We start from the raw sequence: 25,651 nt of genomic DNA on the forward strand, positions 1-25,651 counted from the left end.
GACAAGTCACGAATGACCCGAGAATGTTAAAATTAACGCGAGTAGATCACGTGTAAGGGACCATTTACAAATGACGTACTGGTATGCACCCGATATCGATGAAATTATTCTACTTATCAGACAGGGTGTCTACTATTTGGAAAAATCTGGAAAACTTGGAATCGTCAGAGAATTCTATTTTACCTGGATACACCTGGAATTCTAAATTCCTTTATCAAGCAAAATAACAAAAGAATAGAATATTTTGAAGTATGCTAGAGAACCTTCTCAGAAATTTTAAAATATTACACAAAACAGGGTGGTCAGCAAACCAGGAGAACCGGTATATTGAAAAGTAACTGGATTTCGACGTAAGAACCGGTAAAAATCAATAAACCGTATAATAAGGTTAAATTATAAGTTGTATTATTATTTTTTTTATGATTATGTAAGTTTATTATAACTGATTTTGTATTTTTTTTACACCAACTTATTATACAGTTAGTACAAATTAGATTTCTTAAAACCCCATGATCTCTGAGCCATGAAAATTTCAACTACAGGGTGGTTCAGAATAACTGACACCGATTTCACAAATATGCAATTCTCAATGAGTAAAATGGGTATACGTTCAAGTATTTTTGTTCAAAAGTGTGTACAAATATCAGCTTGATAGGGTGGAGTGCTACTTCGTCGTAATCGCCCATTTCCGCTCTATCAATCAGAAAAGATCAATAATATCAATAATTTCACCGTGCACAAATCAATAACAGGTTTGTTTGTTCCGATTCGTTAGTTCATTAACTACAACATAAATCGTTAGTTCATTAACTACAACATATTATCCTATTAGACAAAGTCCCTGACTAATTTATTCAGGTTGTCGTTCACTTTTTTTTACCTGAATATGCACCGAAAGCGAATTGTTCCCACTTCTCTCAAATTCTATATGGGGATTTTTACCACTTCCAACCAGCGGAACAGCGCCATCTCTGTGAAAAATGGTCGGACGATATGATTAATTGGTGGCCCTGAAAAGGGTCGGTTGTTTTTCAAATGGTGGCCACACCAGTGCAAGTCGATGCCGACCGGATTCCGACGGCCTAGTCATGTTGCCGTTTGCGGGAAGACTTTCCTCCGGTCGATGTGGGTGCTTTCGTTGTCGTTTCAGTGATGCCAAATATACAGATTTATCTGTAATGATAAAGATTTTTCTCAAAATTTTGATACAGATATCTGTATGTACAGATTAAATTTTTTTTAATATAAAGAATTTTCAGATTTTTCAAATATGTGGAATATTTGTTTAACTCTGGATTATATTTATTAATACCAATAAATAATCCTTTCTTCCTTTTGAGTAGGTACAAGCACCGAATCATATACCAATTTTTTCACTTTTTATTTTATTATCTTCGTTAATTTTTAACAGACTTCTGATGCTCAGTTGTTCTGATTTCTGATTACTCGTTAGAAGTGTTGTAGCTTATTATTCTTATTAACCATATCACATGGTGACAGGTACTATGATTATTATTTTTTCAATTGGTCGAATCGGTAAACAAGCCGTTTTAACAACCCATAAGCTGATTGATTACGATTTGTGAGTCGAAGAGTCAACTAGATATTTTGACATTTGACTAGCGTAGTTTTAGAAATAAAGAATAGTCTATACAATATACATCCAAATAAAGTTATATGTTACGACAAAATACAATAAAGTTGATAAAACATATGAACACGATTGTTAATAGAGAAATACAGATGAAAGCATCCCGAAGTTTTTCACAAAAAATACTGAGTACACTTAGGTATATAGGTTTGAGCAACAGCTAGCGAATTCAATATCCTTCTAATCTGCCAAATGATTAGATAAAGTTGAAATTTGGTTTGATTAGAAGTATTTTAGGAAATTAAACATCGAGCATAACATTTTACAACTAGGGAAAATAGTCCTATTGTTGCGGTACGTTTGTAGCGTTAGAAGCCTATTACTGCGTATGGAGGTCTCCATACACAACAATAGGCTCCTAACGCTTCTAACGTATCGCAACAATTTGACTGTTTCCCCTTATACTTCATAAAATGTTATTGCTTATTTTTCACTTTCTAAAATTGTTGAGTAAATAAAACAAATGACCTGACAAAGATTTTCGTAATCTCGAACATAAAAAATTCAAATTTAACGAAAATGTGATTGTTTCTTAATTTTTTTTCAAGTTTGTCTCTCATCACTGAGACTTGATTTTTTTGTATTTTTTGACATTTAGAAAAGATACAAATCACTTTTAAAACAAAACCAAGATTCAGGATTTCGAGGTCTTGTAAATAGATTAATTAGATTAAGAAAGCGAACTTTAGTCATTCTTCAAGATTCTAAACTATGAGCAAACTATTTCTGAACTTCAAATGAACTTGAAGTATATTTACGACGATCCGCAATAAGATCTACTATAAAATTTAAACAGATTATTTTACAGATTTTTGTCAGCCAGAAATACAGATTGAAATTGGAAATAATGTGGCAACACTGCATCGTCTTCGTATTGGTGCGATGCGTGCTCATTAGACTGATGTAAAATTTGAAATTTTCACTCCACAGTGTTCAAACGGTTTCAACTTCTTCTTCTTGTTCGCATTTCAAGCTTATTATGTAGCGCATATTAGCTTATTGCGTGCTCTCAACTTAGTGTTCTAAATGCACTTCCACAGCTATTAATTGAGAGCTTTCAATGCCAATACCCATGCATGAATTTGTATATTGTGTGGCAAGCACAATGATACTCTATGCCCAGGGAAGTCGAGAAAATTTCCAACCCGAAAGATTCCTTCGACCGGACCGGGAATCGAACCCGCCGCCTCCGGCTTGGTAATACCGTGCCTTTACTGACTAGGCTATGAGGCCCCTATGAAACGGTTTCAAATCGGGTCCTAATTAGCCTCCGAAAGTTTAAACTCATTTGATAAGAAACTGACTTGGTACAAAACATTTGAAGTTTATATGGAAATTACTATTACTTTTTGTTCATTGTATTCTAGCCTTTTTACATATTGTACTGTTAACAAATTCTATTGCTATTCTTATGGGATTTTTTATCAGCTACAACTTTGCAGAAAATCGTTTTTCATGCAAACGTCATATTAAATAGTTATTAATTGTTTAAGAGATTGATAATACTATGGCAAGATTAAGCAACTGTATTGTGGGCAACACTGTATTCTGCTGTGTGACATAGTAGCCATGATTTTTGTTCTCTATTCTACGTGCCATAAACACCAATGTTGCCTGCTGAACAGTTGAATGAGCATAATCATAAGACATTAGTGACTTGTATCATTAATAACTTATGTTCCTTACATTTGATTGAACAGTGGTTTTGAACAAAGTTGTAGCTGAGAAAATTTTCAACAAGCTCAGCTATCATTTTCTTAAGTAGAGTGAATTTTGAGATAGATATGAACCGAAATTATGGTTTCTCCATAGTAATTCGCATAAAAAACTTCAAATGGTTTGTGCCAAGTCAGTTTCTCACTAAATGAGTTCAAATTTTGGCAGGCTAATCAGCGCCCAATTTGGAAGCGTTTGAGCACTGTGGAGCGGAAATTTCAAATTTTGCATCAGTCTAGTGCTCATACATCGTGTCCGAAGCTTATCCGTTCGTTGCTCGAAAGCAATAGACGAAGAAAACGATTTGGGATTATCGTTGTTTATCTCCTTCCTTCCTTTCATTGGTGAAATGGTGAGCGATCAACAGAGCATTGAGCTCGCTCATGTGAGCATGCGCAATGTGTCGTGTGTTCGATTTGCGCTCTATCGTTGCGTCCGTGTTTGGGATTTTTCGTTGCATTGTTGAATTTTGATATTTTTTAAATGTGACCCCCAGTATAGAAATTTAAGACGTCGTTATGACCATTTTTTCAAGTGACATATATTCCGAATCACCCGGTATATAAACTTATGTTTTACTTTTACATATGGTGTAATATCAATCTATTTAAAATCATGTTTTTGATCATAATTACCTTGGAATTCTGCTCAGAATTATCATAGGATTCTGCTTAAACTCACAAGAAACTATTTGTAGAGCTCTTTTCGTATCTTGGAATTTTTGTACCTTAGAATTCTCTACGGAAATACATTGGAACTGCCCTAAGAGTTTCCTTAGAATCGTCCATAGAATTCCTCCTGAGAATTCAATTCCTTTGAAATCTGTCTCAATCCTAATTAAAACTCTCCTTAAGAAACCTCCTTAGCTTAATCATCCACATAAAATTCTCTTCAGAGGCACCTAGGAATTCTCTTTGAAGTTCTTTTCACAACTACCGTGGAATTATTCTAAGAATTCAATTCAGAACTTCCTTTCTTCTCCCCAAGAATTCCTTGGAATTGATCTCAGAATTGCTTAGGGTTCTTATTTTACAATTATCTTGAAATGTTGGTCAGAAGACCTTTAGGATGTTTGGAAGAATTGTGTAGTAATTCTCCTCAGTATTTCTCTTGAATTACCGCTTCAATTTCTTTTAAATTCTCCTAAAAATTCCATATTCTAAAAATTCCGTGTTCTACACAAAACTATTTTTTATCTTCTTTTAATTGAAGGAGTCCATGTTTCAGATTGAAATCTCCTTGCGATTTTTTTTTCGATAGTTCATTTGTTTGGCTCAAATGTCTAAGAGAACTCCACGGAGCCGAGAACTATTAAATAATTTAATAAGTAAATTAAAGTATTAAGAGGAACATAGTTTATGAGTTCATCTTATTCTTCCTTGGAGGCGCCTTGAGTTTAGCTTCCGCTTTCATCCGTTCCCTCAACTCAACTGCTTCTTTCAATTCTTCAATTTTCCTTCTACACCGCCAGCTGCTTGTACCTCCTCTTCGTCATTTATCCGTTCCTTCTAGGTAAATTTCACTATCCCGAATTTGTAGTAGTAATACGCATCGTTTTTGCACTTGAAAACAGGCGACTAATGGTTCTCAGCAGCGCTTGCTTCCGCTTCACTGTTCTCTCGGCGTCCGGGTTCGTCACATCCATCACCACCACCTCTTCTCCAGGACCTCAACCACTTCTTGATATAGCTGGAATTAGGGCGTAACAGCTTTTGTAAACAATGAATTCTCTAGATGATTTCTCGAAACTCAAGGCACGCCCACGCAAACCAACATAGCAAAACGAGGAGGGGTTGTCTTCCCCTACCCGATGGCGACGTTGATTTGAGTGAGCGAGTCTTGGCTTAATAGAAGTCATCGAGAGAAGTCATTGTTTACAAAAGCTGTTTCGCCCTAATTCCAGCTCTATCTAGACTTCCTCGTTTAGCGATGCACCTCCAGTCACTTTAGTCCACCTCTTACCGTGCGGATCTATTTGCTTTTTGCTGAAGGAAGTATTACCAACCGGTGGAAACTAACGATTTTAAATTGGTCTACTACTTGACTAGCCTATTGGTCCCAAGTAAATGTATAAGCGTACCCCATTCTAGTCGAAATTCTTGTACTACACTATGTTTCTTTTGATTCGCTATGAAAGTTTGACAGATAAAATGAGAGGTTCATTGATTTTCCTATGTTTCGAGGGGTGCATCGATTAGCTTGGGACCGAAGATAATACCAGAGCTGAGCCAAAAAGTTGAGCACGTTTCTTCGGGACCTTCTGGTCTTAAAGTTGGTAATACCGGTTAGTACTACTGCTACCTAAAGCTGCAACAAATTTAAACAGCACTGTTCAATGCTTAATATTACCTGTAAATTTTCTACCTTTTGCAATTCTTATTCCTCTTTGATCCTTGTTTGGACCCTATCCAAGGTAATCCTGCATGGATATCGATTTGGATAATTTCTCTTCGATCCTTCGGATTCTTTCTGTTTGGAAGTTGATTTGTGGAAACTTTCTTCTGCCGCCATGGTGCCTAAGCGCAAAAAAAGAGCAATCTCTTGATCCCCCTTCTGATGAAATTAATTTGAGCTATCAATTTGATTTGCTCACGGATGATGAGAAACTTTCCCGGCTTAATACCAAGAAGGAAAAGGTTCCCCCCTATTGTGATAACCACCACACATGCTCTTCGCACGGAACTTTTGACCTTCGTTAAATTCAAGTTTTCACTACAAATTGGCCGTGTATTGGCTGAAAACTTGGACGGATTCAAACGTCTTCTCAAGTATCTTACTGAGAAGCAACTAACACTTCTCACATACGACATCACAACTGCATGCCTGTTCAAGGTTGTCTTGAAAGGTCTGCCCAGTGATGAATCCCTGGATCAGATCAAAGATGCATTGACAATCTTACTTGGAGTTGAGCCAGTTCAAGTAATCAAAATGAAAATGCAATCCCATCCTGGCGATTCGCGCAACGGGACTTCTAATGATTTTCATTTAGTTCACTTCAAGTCTATTTAAAAAAAACAGGCATTTGAACACTTCATGAAAACTGCAGAAAATTTCCAAAACGTCACCTAGTGCCGAAAGTGCCAGGGATAGGGTCACGGAGCAAAAAATTGCTACATGCTAGCTACATGCATGAACTGTGGTGATTCTTCTCACGCAAAAGACGACTGTGACGTGAAGGAAGATCATAAGAAAGTAAATTGTGGTGATAACCACAAATCCAATTTTTGGGAATGTAAGTCTCGCAAAGCAATCCTACCATTTCGTTCTAAGCGACATGTAGGAAATGCTCCACGTTCCCGACCAGGTACTAATTTCTCTGCTATTAACAATGGTCAGCGAGGAACAAATTCAAAATTCGTACCCGTAGATACAAAAAGCTCACAGACTTCAAATTCTTAGAGTAAATGGAGCTACCTATTGCAGTTGGAAATCGAAATCAACATTCTAACCAACATAATTCTAACAGAGCAGTACTAAAATGAAATTTTGACAGAAATCATTAAGCGGCATGATATTCTAAAAACTAACTCCATGTTTGATGCTATTCAAACTGGAGTTAAATTTGCGTACAATATCGTAATTACTTTGAAATTCAAAAATTGATTTTAAATCATTACATAGGGTAAATTATGGCTTCGGCACCCATTGACTGTTTTCGGCAACCGAAATTGAAACATTAATTTAACTGTATTTTCCCATCAAAACTCTTCACTGAATGTATTCAACCGATTCCTTACCATTTCAGCTTCAATCTTAATACATTTTTACGACTGAGCAATCCTGTTATGCCAGATTTTTCTTTAAATGAAATACACAAACTACAAAATACGGCTGATTTCGAGTTGCCGATAATAGAACAGCTGGTTAACACGTAGTTCAAATGGAAATGGTGCCGAAGAAAAAGAGACTGACGACAATAGTCACACTCACCTGAGAAGTTTGGAGCGTTGTAAAAACGTGTTCAACCCGTTTTGATCAATTCTGTCGATTGGAATTGATAGAACAGCAAGCAGCAGATAAATGTCAATAAACAAACCCGTCATATATGTGTGTGACGCTGAGAAATTGCCAATAGAAGTCCGGATGCTGCTTAGATTGACGATTGCCTATTTGCCATTCCAATGCGTTTACCAGCAACACATTTTCTCAAGGGTTACCTTCAGTATACCCGTCATATGTCTAAATTCTCCACTTTCAATTACCATAGAGCTGATTGGGAGCAATATCGAACATTTATGGAATATAAGTTTCATCCAAATGTCCCTTTGCAAACCAAAGACGATATTAATTATGTTCTTGAATCTGTGACTAGTGAATGCAAGAGCTGCCGCATTACTAAAATGCGAGGTTTAATTCGATTCAGTTATAATAGACGACGATCTTCAGCTCTTGATCCGTCTTAAAAATGTCCGTAGGAGACAATATCAAAGAACACGCGATCCTGCCATGAAAGTTATCTGGCGGGATTTGTCCCAAGATCCAAACCATATTGAAAGCTCACAAAAAATTTGAAAAAAAAAACATCAAAAGCCTAATCCAGCGTTTAAAGAAGATGGTAAAATTTGGATCACAAATTCGGAAAAAAAGCTCAGAATCTTGCTAAGTAATTCAAGAGGTCCCATAATTTCAATTCGGGTCTTCCTAGTTTTGAGAATTTGGATTGGTTCGGAATTATTTTCTCTTGGGAAAATATTGTTGATGATTCCTGGGGGACTGATTTGGACGAAGTAAGATTTTCTAACTAAAAAGTTTGAAATTATGAAAGCTCCAGGAATGGATTTTTCCATATTCTCATAAAAAAACTCCCAGAGAGAACCTTGTCTTTCTTGGTAAAATAATAATTATTTAACAGAAGTTTTTATTTAGCATACTTTTCTGATAAATGGAAAAATGCAAAAGTTGTTCCAATTTTGAAGCCGGATAAAAATCAAGCTGAAGCTTCTAGCTATCGTCCAATAAGTTTGCTTTCTTCAATAAGTAAACTTTTTGAAAAGATAATTTTAAATAGAATGATGCTTTATCAATACGAACTCAATTTTCGCAGATGCTCAGTTTGGATTTCGCCATGGGCATTCAACTACTCATCAACTCTTAAGAGTTACCAATTTAATTCGTTCAGACACATCTGAAGGCTGGTCAACTGGAGTTGCTCTTCTAGACATAGAAAAAGCATTCGACAGTGTTTGGCATGAAGGTTTGTATGCTAAATTGAAAAAGTTTAATTTTCCACTCTATATTATTAAACGAATTCAACATTATTTAAAAAAATTATCAAAATTTCAAATCTGATCGACTACCTGTTAGAGCTGGTGTTCCTCAGGGCAGCATTCTTGGGCCTATACAGCTTCTCATTAGCAAAGTTATTTACTATTTGGTTGACCATTCGGCTCATTGCTTGAATGCAAATATTCGTTATCCGAGTGTTATGCCGAAGGAACTGTGCATGAAGTACGGCTGTGGTTGTTGAGTGCCTAGTCTGTCAGGTTTTCTTCTCTCTTAAAAGTACCAATTTTCGACTAAACCCGTTGATAATGCAAACAGTATTGTCCATAGCCAATTGAGCTACCCTCCAGTTGCCGTATGAAATTAGCATACATCGAGCTAAAATTTGTTTATCGAATTCGCAGCCATCATTCGAAACTGGAGCAGTCGCAATGTAGCACGTGAAATTCATTATTATGGCTCATCATCATCACCGCGTAACAATCACAATCGATCGTCATGAGTAGCGTTGACATATTTCCTCATATCGTCGTGGCGTCGGTCGATACTTCCCCACACACCCATATCGCCTTCCAGCTCAGCAGTCAGACGCCGTCATTTAAATGTACTTCGGTTCGAATCAGACGTGCTCGTTATTATTATTACTTTTACTTTCGCTCCAAATAAGACCCTCCTCACTTGAAGAGCACGGTGCGATGTGCAGAAACCAACCAACGAACGTCACGGCCCGGGTAGATTACTCTCTACCTCCGATCGGTCGGTCGTTCGGTAGCTTGCCAAATCACGCCAGCGCAGTTATGCGCGAATTAACGCAAGAAAGTATGAAATTATAGCTTAAGACACAATTTAGTGAAAGGGGATGGTTCGTGTTTTTGGAATAGTGCAAGCTATGCAGAGGCAAAAGTTTGCTTGGCTCATTCCCACCACAAAACCAAAAAAATAAATTAAATCGAAACGGAACTGCAAGTGCATACCGACGACGTAACACCTGTGATTGCATTTATCAATGCGATAACGATGTCGCTATGTATATTTTCGATGTACTGCAAGATAAGGGTGCGTTCGTCGTGAAACTGCCACGGTCTGCGGAAGTGAGCTCATCGTAATCCCATAAATCCCCAATACTAAGTCCTAATGCGTTCTTAAACCCGGTAGGCGCGCTTCAAGTGCACCCAACACGCGAGAGGAAGTACTGTGGAGTGAACTTTCAATGCTATTTGCTTTATCATTGAACACAATATTTACTCCTAATAGGAGAACGCCGTTGCCTACCGGCTGTTCGAGAATGATTAAATCGCTGGCAAACTTGTAAACATCGTTTACTTTCTTCGAATCGGTTTTTATTAAGCAAAGTGTTCGGAGCGGTGCGGTGCCGCCGGGTGAAAAGATGTAACCGGTGAAGCCGTTACGATGAACGCAACTGTTAAAAGTTCCAAGTTCATCACGAGAGTTTTAATGGGCATAGAGCAAATAGCTGTACATCGAGCAAGTACTGTTTTATCGGAATAAATTGAGCGATGAAAATTGCCCTCCTTTAGTTTAGTGCGGCTAACGATTATTAGTGAGGCATCCTTCCATGTACTAACCCGTTCAAATGGGATTAATTCCGCCAAGTTTTATCGTTTACAGCTTGAAAACTGATTACCGATTCGAATTACTCAACAGAAGTTGCGATTGGAAAGCCGCACATGTGTGCTTGCTTTTTTCGCATTTATCCTCTCTGTGCCATCATGCCCGATGCCATTACCATTTACTGATGAGTGATGAACGTAACGTACTATAACATTGTTGTTCAAGGCGAATTATCCCTACTTACAATAATATTCCATAGACAGCTAGGGTGTACATTATGTGCCGTGTGATTATTACTATTGCATTGGTTCACAACTTAATGCTTAACCGGGTGATGTGGGCACCAATATGGATAAATACCTTCGAGGCTACTGCTTATGGAGATACATAGTATATCGCACAGTGGTTCGGACCGTAAATTAACACACAAATAAGTTGTCACACAGTTCCCATGTGAAATTTTACAAAACTTCTATTTGTATAAACTGCAAATCCTACCTCATTTAATATTTGTGTTTTTAATTAAATGTTCGTGAAAGGGCAATCTTTTTCCCTCGCCATGGACATGGAGGTTGACGGTACTGAAGCAAAGGGTTATGTTTAATTTCTTAATGTTATATGTATTTGCAACGATGATGATTTCCTATAGTGACACATATCACCTTCTTAATGCTTCAGTATGCCTCAAACGATTAATTCTCGGTTGTTAATAGAACTTCCTTGATGATATCGGCTGCTTCATGCAGACTGAGCAATTCTGATTATAGTATCAGATTTGTTCTGGGAGGGCTTATTAGAAACTTCTCACCAATAAAGTAATGATCTTCTAGTAAATTTTGCATATAATTTTATTAATATTTTATTTTATTTAAGTATATTATTTTTTTTACATTAGCATTAGCATACGAACTTCTCTTCTTATTCGCATTTCAAGCTTATTGCATATCGCACATTAGCTTATTGCGTGCTCTCAACTTAGTGTTCTAGATGCACTTCCACAGTTATTAATTAAGAGCTTTCGATGCCTGTACCATTTTTGCATTAGTATAATTGTGTGGCAAGTCCAATCATACTTCTATGCCCAGGGAAGTCGAGAAATTGTCCAACCCAAAAAATTCCTAGACCGGACCGGGAATTGAACCCAGCCACCTCCAGCATGGTCTTGCTTTGTAGCTGCGCCTTTACCGACTGAGCTAAGAGAGGCATACGATACAAGAGATTTAATATTACTTGCTTGTATTTGCGTAAAATAATCAATATTTATTATACTTGTAATTACCTTTGAAAGTTTTTTTTCAAGTTTATTTTTTGTTGTGATCTGAAAATTTTCCCAGTTTGGTTAGAAGTTTCAAAGCTAACGCATGTCCACAGGCCTAATAAAAAGATAGACAGAAAAAGTGTATCATGAAGAATGGTTGCATGCAGGGTTGCTTCCACTCACTTGCTATAGATGAGCAGGGTGGCCAGCAAACCGGGAAATATCCGGGAATTTGAAAAGTAATCGGGAAACCGGGAAAAATCCAGGAATTTGACGAGAGATTTGGGAAAAATTAACTAACCATATGATAGTAACAAATTTTTACAGCAGAATTTCAGAACAAACCATTAAGACAGAGTGACTCTTTACCAAATGAATGTCTTGCTCTATTTGCTGCATAATTGCCTTCAGTTTCCCGTCTTATTGTTTTTAGAATTTAATCACTAAGCAATATTTCAAATTGATTTTTGTCGTTTCAATTTCAGATGTAAAGTGCATGGGCCTTAAAAGAAAATATTGACGATGCAGGACTTTGGAAATAAATATTTGTAAAAACCGAAACTGAACTATTCTTTTCCGGGGTTTTAATGTTTCGTTATTTAAAATTCTCATCACTTGAATTCCAGAATAAACTTCCCTCCCCTTGGCTAGTTTTTTAACCTGGACGTTGGTGGGCCGGTCTAATCTTATGCTTCATAGTGGAGCGCTGGAGACGGTTGGTTTAGGTCCGGCATCGTTGGCTCATGCCGTGACAGAATAGCGTCATGAGCATGCGATGAGGATTACTGAGCTTCCCCGATCTGATGAACCATTGCATAAGAGAACCAAAGTTCTAGCCTGAAGTGATAGTATCACACTTGTTACTCCTTTATTTGAAAGCCACGTTGTAGTACGCTTACGTATAGGCACTGACGTTGGGTGCCCAACAGTGCTCCTTCTACTTGCGTGACAAGCTTTCGTTGTTGTTTTCATTGAGGTATTACTCAGGGAACAATGTTAAACACCATTTTTGTACATGGTATTGCAACTAATATTATAAGTGCTTCATTTTGATTTGGGATAATTGTTTGAACTATGGCTCGGGATTTCCACTGTGGCGTGCTTCTATTGTGACATAACCATACGTATTTTTGTGGTGCGACATAGTGGAAACGTGTGAGCGTAGTTGAAGCATATACCCTATGTAATTTAAAATCAGCTAGGAAACTTACTTCAAAGTGAAGCATTTTAGTTACGAACTAATATATATAAAATATAGGTCAAAGTCAAAAACAACTTGAAACACGTTAAATTTTAGATTACATTCACAAGTGCAGGTACTTAATAAAGCATGGTAGGTAGATTAGAGATTTCAATTATTTATTAAATTAGACTAGAGATATCATAATCATCAAACGAACTTAAATAAGAAAATTTAGACAGCCTAGTAGCATTCAATGGATTAACAGAAGAGTTAGGATGCGGAGGGTCCGCTTAGGGAGGCAACTAGCCTTTAAAGCAACTGACAACTAGCCTTTTCATGTATTGTCTGTTTATTTTGATTATTGCTTTAAGATATCAATTTGGTATATATGTGAAAGGATGAATCAGTGGGGAATGGATTTCGGTTTCTTTACATTTAGCATCACTATGTGTCATTTCCTCAAAACCCCGCAATAACCGGCCTCTTCAATCCCTTCCTTTTCCCATGGCGTTCAAGTGGTCCGCATAGACTATTCAGCCATTACCCGTCCTTTATCCTCGGCTTTGAATTGACTTGCGCTCCCATTGCCCCACCAAACGCTGCAAAATGAAAATGAAAAATGAAATCACTTGAATTCCAGAATAAACTTGTAATTCTGCTCTGAATAATCATGGGATTCTTCCGAAATTAACCAGAAAACACTCCGCTTAGTAATTACCGTTGATTTATTTTTGGGATTTCCTTGAAACCCTTTCGAAACATTTGATTTGAATTCTTTTTAAAATTCCGTTAAACCTTTTCAGAGACTTTGATCCATTTGAAATTCTTTTCAAAATTTTCTTTTAACTCTATTCAAAGCAGCAGAAATCTTTCGAAATTTTATTTAGAAACCCCTTGGAGTAGGGTAAATTATGGCTTCGGCACCCATTTACTGTTTTCGGCAACCGAAATTGAAACGTTAATTTCACTGTATTTTCCCATCAAAACTCTTCGTTGAATGTATTAAGCCGATTCCTCACATTTTAAGCTTCAATCTGATTACATTTTTACGACTGTGCAATCCTGTTATGCCATATTTTTCTTTAAATTAAATATACAAACTACAAAATACGGCTGATTTCGAGTTGCCGATAATAGAACAGCCGGTTAACACGCAGTTCAAATGGAAAGGGTGCCGAAGAAAAAGAGACTGCCAACAATAGTCACACTCACCTGAGAAGTTTGGAGCGTTGTAAAAACAAGTTCAACCCGTTTTGATCAATTCTGTCGATTGGAATTGGTAGAACAGCAAGCAGCAGATAAATGTCAACAAACAAACCTGTCATGTATGTGTGTGACGCTGAGAAATCGCTAATAGAAGCTCGGACGCTGCTTAGATTGACGAGAATACGTAAATTCCTCTATTAAAAAAAAATCTTTCCAATTATCAGCAATTTTGCAATTAATTTTGTTGGAGCTATGTGGTGAATCTGTCGCACTAGGGTTGACATTATTCCCTGAACACTCTTAAAGGGTGTCCACGATGAAATTGCCACACACAAAATTGATTCGCAAAATTCGAGTTTTCATCCGATTGCCATCAAATTTTCAGGGATTGAGAAATAACTATTAAACTTCATTTTACATTTTTACTCGTATTTTATTTACAGTCCATACGCAAATGCCCGCACCTTGGCCTTAACCCCGGCCATAAGATTCTGCACAACCTGTGAATCAACCGTTTTTTGCATGTAAACCCATACTTTCTTCAGTTCCTCGACTGTCTTCACTACCTTAGGTCGTTTAAGAAGGTGCTGCTTCATAATCGCCCAGTACTTCTCGATGGGGCGGAGCTCCGGAGTGTTGGGAGGGTTGAACATTTTCGGCACGAAATTGACCTTATTGTCCGCATACCACTTCAGCACGTCCTTGGAGTAGTGGCATGAGGCCAAATCCGGCCAGAAGATTGTTGGGACGTTGTGGGCCTTCAGGAGAGGAAGCAGCCGCTTCTGGAGGCACTCTTTTATGTACACCTGTCCGTTCATCGTGTCCTGGGTCACGAAAGGTGAACTCCGCTTCCCGCACGTGCAGATGGCTTGCCAAACCAGGAATTTCTTCGCAAATTTGGACATCTTCTGAGTGCGGACATGCTCCGGAACGCTGAACTTATCCTTGGCCGTGAAAAACAGGTTGCCGGGGATCTGTTTGAAGTCGGCCTTCACATGTTTCGTCGTCCATGATGCAGCATTCAACTTTCGTCAGCATGTTGAGGTACAACTTCCTGGCACGGGTTTTGGCGGACTTGTTCTGCTTCTCGTCGCGATTAGGGTCCTTTTGTACCTTGAACGTTCGAAGCCCAGCCTTAGTTTTGGCCTTCTGGACAAAACTTCGGCTTAGGTGCAGCTTCTTAGCCACATCCTCCGTAAGGGAAAGGCGTTCGGATTTCGGTTGAAGGCCCCAACTACGCGGTTGTGATTTTTGGTGTTGTACGGAATACTTTTTCCTTCACTTCTGGGCTTCCGATCGGTGGTCAACCGTTCCTCGAACCGCTTAATCACTCGCGACACCGTGGAATTTGCGATTCCCAACGTTTTAGCGATGGAACGATGCGCGAGATCCTTGTTCTCGTGATGAATGCGCAAGATTTTATCACGCACGAGCTGTTCTTTCGACTCCATTTCCGCGAGTTTTGATCACAGGACTTTAAAACTTGCAGGATGTAAATAATGCACTATGAACTAAATCCACCCAAATTTTCATTAAATTCTACCCAACGGTTAAAAAATTAGAGCAATTTCATAGTGTGGCAATTTCATCGTGGACACCCTTTAGAATCGTTGATTGTGACTGCAAGTGGATTTGACGGGTTTTGTGTGTCGGACGCTTGCTGTTTGGCCTCTTCTTGTGTCTAACATGTGCAGTATCATTATAACGTCTAATGGTTTGAGATTCCTGGTTGCGTGACATATGTATATTTGTTAGAATATCTTTTTGAGATTTTAGTAGTCACGTTTTATTTGTAGTTTATATTTTATTTCTTTCATGTAATTATCGCAAATAATAGTTATTCAATAATAGATAGTTCATCAATATATTCGTACTTTGACACGAAGCGCTGTGGATTATGAGATGCTCGATGACCCTGGAGGGATCGATTTTGCTTACTGAGCAGAAAATCATGGATTTAACCCCAAGCTCTTCCACAGCACAATAAATCGCCACCATCATTTGTATATTTGATATTGAACATTAACCTCGGAAACTATTTGCATATCAAGCGAAAACGAAGTCCTGTATTGTCGCGAAGCGTTATGGTTCTGAGATGCTCGATGACCCTGGAGGGATCGTTTTTGCTTACTGAGCAGAAAATCATGGGTTTAATCCCAAGCTCTCCGTCATGACTCTTAACATTCATGATCACTAAACAAAATGAATATGTTCTTTCAATAGCCGGCTATCGAGAGATTAAATAAACAACAAATAAACAATACATAATTTTGGTTGCATCGCCAACTTGAGGTGAATCCTAACCGAATACCCTACCCAACCCTCCAACTCCGTAGCACTTATGAGGGTGTCGCTAAGTCGGTGGTCTCTCGTTAAGTAAGTACTACATCAACATTTCCTTCCCTATCCCTAGTTATGGTAAAGATGGGCATGGCCGGGAATAGCGACAGGCATGCTTCTGTTACTCTTGTTTAGATTGGAACCAATGTTTACTCCCCAGCATTATTCCTGAAAGTAGTCTAACTGAGAATTTCAGAAGAGACGTGAGTGTCGCTAGTATCCAACCTACAAAGTATATCATAACAACGCTAACTCTAACGCTAACACATACAAGTCGTAGAGATGAACCAGCCTAAGGCTGAAAGTCTCGTTAATAAAGAATAAAAAAAACACATACACGTAAAACAAATTTATCTTACATCCAATGTAAGGTTGCAGTATACAAGTAAATTTTTCCGAAATGCATATTTTTGTATAAAACCTTCGAGAGATGATTTTATAGATGCAATGCAATTGGGGAAACAAAGTTCGTTTAAAAAATAAGCTAACACAAAAATTACAAAATTATTTTAAAAACCTTCCGGCGACCACATTACAGAATCTGTTCATTTGCGAAATATTGAAAATTCTGCATACTATTCATTAGCTTAGGTTTTGAAAAATTAAATTTTAGTGAAAAATAAAAGTATCAGTCGATGTGAACAAACACAGCTCATTTTTGTTGTAAATCTTACATGCTGAAGTATGTCCAGTACAGTATGAATATAACATTTAAGCTACCGGCCTCACCTCCGACCACCGGGCCGTAGCGATGAATATCATCAATTACTTTTACTTTGATTTACGGTTTAGTGACTTTGCAGTCAATTTAATTGTTCATAAGATAGTTTGAACATACTGAGAGGTCACATACATATCATCGTGTGAGAAAATTTGCTAAAAATCTGTATTTTGTAGAATACCAATATAAGAGTGGTTCAGAATTAAGTGAATCCCCATGAATAATGCGGTGAATTTCGATAAACTTGTTGAGCCACTTTGCTGAAGATAGAAAACTTCTATCTGGTTTCAATTTAGTAGTAAAATTATGTTTATTTCTGTTGATTATGATTGTACATTGATTTAACATTTTAATTGATTAGCCTACCTGGCCCTTCATCTTTGTTTCATTTGCTGTTCTAATTTAATATATGCGTTTTCGACTAGTTTACAGAATACTCCTTGAGGTGTGTCTAAAGATTAACCTAACGTGCAAGATTTCTAATGATCAGCTGATCGGATTGCCTACAGCAATATCTGAACCTTTGGAGGGTAGCTGTTCTCCGTAACTCCAGCGTCTGTAGACCAGCCAGGCAATGGACCTCAGAGTTCCTCATTCGTGGAGGACTGTTGAGGATCATTCTCAAAAACTTGTTTTGGATCCTTTGTAATTTGAGGTGATGGGAATTTGCGCTACTCTCCCAGATTGGCACCCCGTATTCTATTACAGGAGGAAGGATTATTTTCTTATAGACAGCAAGCTTGTTTTTCAGAGACAGAGCGGATCGCCTGTTGATGAATGGATATAAGGATCTCATCAGGATGTTACATTTGGTTTTTGTTTAGTCAATGTGTTCCCTGAAAAGCAGCTTGCTGTCGAGCGTAAGGCCGAGGTATACTACCTCTTTTGACCATTCCACCATTGTGCCGTTCAAGTTGATGTTATTATTCTCAGACGGAACAAGTCTGAGTGATGTGGAATGAGGAAAGATGATGACCTGGGTCTTTGCCGCGTTGATACGGATCTTCCAGCTGTTGAAGTATTCTGACAGGACATTTAGGCCTCTCTGAAGTTTGGTGGTCAGAGCTCCGATGACCCTACCCTTAAAGATGATGGATGTATCATCTGCGAATAGTGACAACGATCCACCATCAGGGAGAGCCGGCATATCGGAGGTGAACAGGTTGAACAAGATGGGGCCAAGGATGCTTCCCTGTGGGACACCCGCACCGATGTGGAAAGCATGTTTGTTACTCGAGTGAGCTGGTGAACAGTCGAGCGACCTTTACGGAAGCCAAACTGCTCCTCGAGCAATATGTTGTTTTCCTCGGCAGATGCTAGAAGTCGATGGTAGACTGTTCTTTCGAACAGCTTGGATAACCCCGAGAGAAGGCTGATGGGTCGGTAACTTGAAGGAGAGGATGGATCTTTCCCAGGTTTCCGGATGGGGATGATTTTAGCTGACTTCCAGCACGAGGGGAAGTAGCCAAGTCTTAGGCACTGATTAAAAATCAGTGCCAGATGGTTGAAGAATCTGGAACTCAGGTGTTTGAGTTCCAAATTCAGGATTTGGTCGAAACCTGGGTCCTTCATATTTTTAGATGATTTGGTATAGGCCAACAGTTCGTCAGCCGTAATCTCGGATTCCACAGGAAAGTTGTTAGGAATTCGATGGAGGTTGGTTGCATTTACCGCAACTGAAGTATCGTATGGACTAGGCATGTTCAGTCCGAGATTATGCGAGTTGACGAAATGTTGACCTATAGCATCAGCCTTCTCTTGAGGGGTTATCAGATGAGCAACTGAATCATTGGGTTGATTCAACGGCACAAGCGGGGGAATGGGTCTTGGCTTATTTTTAAGGATTTTGGTTAGCTTCCAAAAGGGCTTTGCACAATCTGGGAGAGAGCTCATTTTGTTACTAGAGTCCTCATTTCTGAGGTCCATCATCCTGGTTTGGATTATTTTTGTTAGACGGTTGCAATGGGTTTTCAAGGCAGGCAGTCCAGTACGTTGGTACTGCCTACGCATGGTGTTACGGAGTCTGATAAAGTTTTTAGTGGGACTATCAAGGTTCAGAGTATTGCTCACCTGTCTGGATATTGGCACGTGTTGTTCCCTGGCTCGGGAGATCGTCTCCTCCAAGGAACGAAGGCATCGGTCAACGTCTTCGGGGGCGTCCGGATGTACTTCGTAGTCGACGGCGGTGTCGACACAGTGCTGGAACCGATCCTTTTCAACACGATGGTAGTTTCACCGGGATGCTTGAAATCTGTTAGTCGAGAAGCCTACTTCGGTCACCACCGGGTAGTGGTCCGAGCTCAGCTCCTGGAATGCCACAGGTTGCGAGACGTTGTGTCCCATGTTGCTTACGAAGATGTCGATGGTAGCATGAACCCCAGACCGACTCAACCGGGTGGGAGTGTCCGGGGAAGATGGTATAGTTGGTATAGTCGACCGTTGCCCCACACACTTAGAAAAAATCATGTAAATTTAGGTGCTCTGAGACTGACATATACGAGCGTCAATTTTGACACAAAATTGAGTCATAATAGACGCGAAATTCAGCTCAATCAAACGTACTTTTGAACTTTTCAGTCTCGGAGCACTTAATTTTACATGACATGTTTGTTTACGTCTCATCCTTTATGTCAAAGATGGATTCCGTCACGTGTAAAATTAGCTATTTCTAAGTGTGCAAGCTTGGTGTTTTTGGTCGCCAGCGATGATGAAGTTCTCGCTCCTCCGGGTGAGTTTTATGATGTCTTTCCGGAGAGCCACGGACGATCCGTCCCTGATGTTGGTTTGCTTGGGGCAGTAGGCCGCGATGATGGTGATGTGCTCACCTCCACTCCGATGGCTTCAATTGTTTTCAGCTGGAAGCTTGGCAGTAGCCGGCAACTGATGTTCCGTCTTGCAGCGATGGCCACTCCCCCACCCCCGGAGCAGGTGCGGTCACGTCTGACGAGCCGGAAGTCGGGAAGGAATACGTTCAGTTCGGGCTTCAAGTGCGTCGCGGTGATAATAGCAATGTCGATCTCCTTGGTGTTGAGGAAATCGAGTAGCTCTCTATGCTTGTTCGTCAGCGAGCAAGCGTTCCAATATGCAATTATTATAGCTTCACGGTCCATATTTGGTGACGAGTGAAAAGGCAGCATATAGCTGTTCAGATCGGATCTTGCAGGTTCGCACCTTCTTCCTGTTGTTGATGAATTCCGTTCGCTTGGGGCAGTCCCGAGTAGTGGCATGGTGAGTACCGCCGCATTTCACGCACTTTGGCGTGCATTGGGTCACATAACGGTGTTGTGGTTTGTACAATTCCCAGTCGATAATGACCTGAAACAGGTCACGGATGTTGCTCTTCAGCGCAGCAAAGGTGGTGGAGCCCTTCATGAAGTGGACCAGAAACAGTTGGTCACGATAGTTGGTATTCGGCATATGCCGTCGATTCATTGCTTTAAATCCGAGCCTCACCAGTTCATCATTTACGGCAGCCGGTTCGTACGATGGTGGTCCTCGTAAAACAATCTTCAATGGTTTTATCGAAGGCAAATCGTGGGTGTAAAACTCCACTGTGCTGTTCTTCAGCAGGTCACCGACCGACTTGTACTGCTGTAGGCTGGAGCACATGATCTTTGTTCCAACGCTACAGATCTTGAATCGCGGGAACAATTTGCGTTTTGCCAGCTCATCCATAAGCTAGGCGACGTCCTTCAACGGGGTAAACAGCGGGGGAATCCGCGCTGTTTTTACAATTTCAGTGGCGTTACCACCGCCATTTTCTACCTCGAGCACCGAGAATTGGTTGGTCTGTAGCAGCCGATTTGCTGCGTCATCCGAAGCAGCGCTGGCATCCGTTTGGGCCTTCTTACTAGGGCCCTCCGATGCAGGAGCAGAAGTACGCTTGCGTACCATGCTTTGTTTGGTGGCAAGTGCAATTAGACTTGCCAATGCGCCCGTCGATGACGGCACTTCCACGACGCGAACGTAGCGATGAAACGGACATCTGATTTCAATCCTGAGTTATCACTCCTCATTTGAACTATGAAGCCACTTGGTGATTTAATTCCCTTCCAAAATGTTAACTACTGAACGGTTCTCGTCGATTCGAGCAGCTTTACTGAAGACAGGAAACTTCTAGCTCGTCTTCATCCTGAGTTATCACTAGAACAATTTTATTTGTACTCTAACGCCACCTAGTGAGTAAATTCACAACTAATCTGAACGGATCTCGTCCATTTGAACAACTTTGCTAAAGGCAGGAAACTTGTATTTGTTTGCGATCACTAGAAGAATTATATGTGTACTATGACGCCACTTAGTGAGTCAACTCCCAACTAAAGTACTCAATTGGTCTCATCAATTAAAAAAACTTTACAAAACAAAGGAAACTTCTATCTGATCTCGATGTTAAGATATTACTAGAAGAATTTATTTGTACTCTGAGGGTGAGCCATTTCCCAAATTAACTGTTGACTACTGAAGGGGTCTCGTCCATTTGAACAACTTCATTCAAGACAAGAAACTTCTGTCTGGTCTCGATCCTGAGTTATGACTAGAAGAACTTTATTTAAACTATGACGCCACCCATCGAACTAGTCCTTCCCGTGAGAACCGCGGAGATGCAGAAGTGTTTTCGGTCTCTAGTAACATCGGGTGTTGAACTAACAATCCTTTCCCTTTTGCACACTGATAATGGATTGCTACTCCCAAGCCCCATTCATATGGTTCTTTGTAAAAATTTCGGTAGATCTCGTTAATCCCGGAGTTGCAAATGCGAAATGCTCATGTTCCGGATCTTCCAGAAGACCGTTTCTTGGACCTGTAAGATCATGTCATTGGGCCTCCCTTATCTCGGTCGGTAAAGGCGCAGCTACAAAGCAAGACAATGCTAGAGGTGGCTGGGTTCGATTCCTTGTCCGGTCTAGGAATGTTACGGGTTGGAAAATTTCTCGACTTCCCTGGTCATTGAGTATAATCTTACCACACAGAAATGGTACAGGCATCGAAATCTCTCAATTAATAACTGTGGTAGTGCATCTAGAACACTAAGTTGAGAGCACGTCCGATATGCAATAAACTTGCAATGCGAGGAAGAAGAAGAAGAAAGAGTTCATGTCATAATTCAATATTCTCATATCACAGTCACAAGAGTTTCAAAATGCATTCCTATATTCCAACATCGAGTAATCGTGAAGTTCTTATATCAGTTTCATCAGTTTCAATTGATCACAGGGTCCATTATTCTCATTTTTGGTTTGATACTTTTACTGTTATTATGTTATTGCTATTATTATTATTATTATCTTGATTTGAGTAGTTTAAAACGATTTAGTGAGCGGTTATGTTGCGTGACGTTACAACGTTTTGCACTATTCAACTACAACTATAGACCAAAAATTGAAGTAGTGGCGCCGGTGGTGTAGTGGAAAGCGTGATTACCTCTCACTCCAGCAGGCGTGGGTTCAATCCCAGTCGGCGCCGCCGTTATGTTCTGAGGCATAACATCTAGGCATAGGGAAGCAAAACCGTTGGTCCCCGGTTCTTGAGTTGATGGGTCGATAGGTAGGGTCCAGGTGTGGGAGCTGCCTCCCTGGCGTCGGTAGCATTGGTGCTCAACACGGAAAACAAGATCGACGGAAAACAAATCAAGGAAAAATAAAAATGAATTGTAGTAGGCGGAAAATCCAAACGTAAACAATGCCTTAAACGCAACTTTCTCGAGAATCAAAATACACCAACGCAAACTAACAATGCTATTCGATAAAGGAAGTCTGATCTTTTAGATGCTGGTGCTACATTGCGTGTTTTGATTCTCGAGAAATTTGCTTTTAAAGCCATTGTTTATGTTGGATTGTTCCGCCTATTTCGATTATTGGTCGAGAACTACACAACAACTACCCACCAAAACGTTTTGAGCTACTCATATCAGAAGCTCTTGATCAATTTTTATACGAAATTTAACCCAAATCTGCTATAATATATTGGGGTTACTATTCATTTTTACATTGCAAAAATTTATTAAAGAATCGGTCAAAACCGCTGTGACGTCACGTAGAACGTGTCTATTGAAGTAATGATTATTGATGCCCTTAATGTAAATATACTTATTTCAGATCCAACGAGTTCCACAACTTACAAAATAGCTATGCCATTGGCATCTTAAATCACCTGAAGCATTTATGACTCGCACTTTCCACTTTCAACCATTACACTACTTTTATCAGTTTCCTTACAGACCTTCAAATTAATAAGACAACCTTTCCCCTATCCTTCCAGCTAACTGAACCGTGGCTCCACGGTCTTCCGTGGTGTGACAACGACGGAGTCAACCGCAGGAGCCAAACCACCGCCGACGCTGCCACTACCGCCAGAAGTGACTGGTACGCAGTACAACACATTCGGGCAAGGACAACACAGACACGGACAACAACACGGAGGAGAGGAGCGACGATGGAGGTAAGCAATCACACAACTTCGACCCTAAGTCGGAGCAATAGTCGGACAAGTTCAAACTCCGAACTCGAGAAAGAGCTGATCGATCTGGAAATCAGTGGCACCAACAACAAATCCAGTACACTCAAAAAACGGATCTCAAGCAGCCGGACGCCGGCGAAAAAGGCCAGGCGAATACGGTTTTTTCGGAACGGCGACAAGTTCTATTCCGGTAGTATCATACCAGTATCGGGGGAGAGATATAGGTGAGCTAGGGGGAGAAAGAGGCGTTGAAGGAATTACTCAAATTCGATTGATTGGCTTATTTGTTTTGCAGGTCATTTGATAGTCTAACAGAGGACCTAACGAGACTGTTAGAGGATAGTGTTACGCTGACGGGCGCCATCCGGACAATTTACACCCTCGATGGGAAGAAGGTGGACAAACTCGAAGACCTCGAGGATGGTAAAAGCTATGTATGTTCCTGTAATAATGAAGGTTTCAAAAAGATAGATTACAATGCTACCAATAGTAATCCAGCTGCAAAGAATACAAATAGACTGTCTAGGTTGGTAGTTCAAAGGCGTGGAATTTTCACACCACTTTGAATGTAATTCCTGTATCATTTGCAGACTAATACGTCCAGTATCGCCAATCAAAAATGGCTCCAACGGTACGGCACCTCTCAAAGAAATTAGCTCCGTTGTACATCCTAGGCTCGTAACCCTAATTAGGAACGGCGTGAAGCCTCGTAAGGTACGTCGGCTATTTGCAATCACTCTTAATTCCATTATGCGCAAATATACATCACAGCGGCACCACCGTCACACGCGTTGCTGGTTCATCATTTTACACGCTTACATGTCATTTTTTCCATCGTATTCCTTTTGCAGATTCTTCGATTGCTGCTGAACAAGCGCAACAGTCCAACGTACGAACACGTGCTGCAGGCGATCACGCAATGCGTCAAACTGGACACCGGCTGTGTGCGGAAGGTATTTACCCTAACGGGGGCGCCGGTGCTCAAGCTAGCAGATTTCTTCGGCGAAGAGGATGTCTTCTTTGCGTACGGGAACGAGCGGGTCGGCAACGATGACTTCGAACTGGAGGCGGACGAGCGGAAAACAATCCAAACTAATAAGAAAACCCTGCGGAGCAATACGACCCGGACGGGACCGAAGCCCAAGATGCCCATCAAGAGCCACAACGATACCTTTGTGTGCGTAGATGAAACGGTGCTCAATGGGGTTATTTCGCCGGACTCGTTGCCGCTGGAGCTGCAGAGCAAGTACACGCTCGGGTCGATAATTGGTGAGTTCGGATGGGATCCGTTTTATGCAGCAGTTGTAAAATAGGAATCCATTTCGAGATTCGTTCACCCTGATGAATTTATTTCTATAGGTCGAATTTGAATAAGTGAGCTTCCATTAGGCGCGTCACGCTCCCAGGGGGAAGAGGGGATTTACAAATAAGTGACTAACAATGCATTAAGTATAAAAAAAATCGTGACGAAATGGGGAGGGGTGACGTATTTAATGCATGCTCCCTAAGAAGATAATGCTTATCTACTTCTTCATCATTTTGGCTATTACGTCCAGGCTAAAATGTTGCACCTGTTTTTAATTAAAGGGCGAACACGAAATTATTGCAACACTTACAACTGGCTGTATCTTTATTCCTCCTAGGTGGAAATTAACCAAGCTTTTCATAGTTTCTCTTTGAAATGTATTGTTTACATCCTGTAAATTGCGTTATTGTCTGTTTCGATGCGAGGAAAGTGAAGACGTCTGAAAAAAATGTGTACGCTCACATGGAAAATCCGGAGCTGTCCCATCGTGCATCGTACTGCATATCAATAATTCAACCATATCAAGAGTTATAAACAGGATCAATTATCGGTTGACATTGGATTACAAGCACGTAGCAGGAAGGACACTGAAAGCAGCATCTAAGATGACGGAGGGAAAGATGAAGGGTAATTTCACCCGAAACAACACGTGATGTTGCCAAAAAGGTCGGTGTTTCGCAAAGTTACGTGCAGAAGGTCAAGGCAAGAGCTGGATTACATGCATTCAAGGTTGAAAACTTCCCAAACCGCAATGAACGCCAGCAAACTGTTGTTAAAACCCGCGCAAGGAAGCTCATCACGGAAATGTTGACCAGATTTCAAGAAAAAGAAAATGTCGAAATTTGCATCAAAATGCCTTATTTGGCAGGCGCTCTGCACCTGTGGAAAAGAAGTAAAATATTCGTCACAAAGGGCATCAATGGTGAAACTTACAAAAAATAATGCCTCCAAAAGCCATTTTTGAGGCAGCACAGTGGAAAACTATTGTTTTGGCCGGACTTAGCTTCATGTCACTATTC

At 40.1% G+C, this 25,651-nt stretch overlaps 1 protein-coding gene across 3 annotated transcripts in view; it reads left to right on the forward strand.

Moving 5' to 3' along the window:
- The window catches only part of LOC135701299 (serine/threonine-protein kinase GL21140), a 108,366-nt gene that overhangs the window by 66,504 nt on the left and 16,211 nt on the right, over positions 1–25,651 (forward strand). For all 3 annotated transcript variants that reach the window (XM_065222037.1, XM_065222040.1, XM_065222038.1), the window contains exons 2-5: positions 23,129–23,550; positions 23,622–23,852; positions 23,917–24,040; positions 24,178–24,595. In XM_065222037.1, the coding sequence (XP_065078109.1) occupies positions 23,303–23,550; positions 23,622–23,852; positions 23,917–24,040; positions 24,178–24,595 (1,021 nt within the window). In that variant the 5' untranslated portion in view covers positions 23,129–23,302. The remainder of the gene's footprint in view (positions 1–23,128; positions 23,551–23,621; positions 23,853–23,916; positions 24,041–24,177; positions 24,596–25,651) is intronic.

The sequence above is a fragment of the Ochlerotatus camptorhynchus genome, unplaced genomic scaffold (genome assembly GCF_037179485.1).
Source record: "Ochlerotatus camptorhynchus isolate MF236.1 unplaced genomic scaffold, CSIRO-AGI_Acam_v1.1 ptg000154l, whole genome shotgun sequence".
In the NCBI taxonomy this organism is placed as follows: domain Eukaryota; kingdom Metazoa; phylum Arthropoda; class Insecta; order Diptera; family Culicidae; genus Ochlerotatus; species Ochlerotatus camptorhynchus.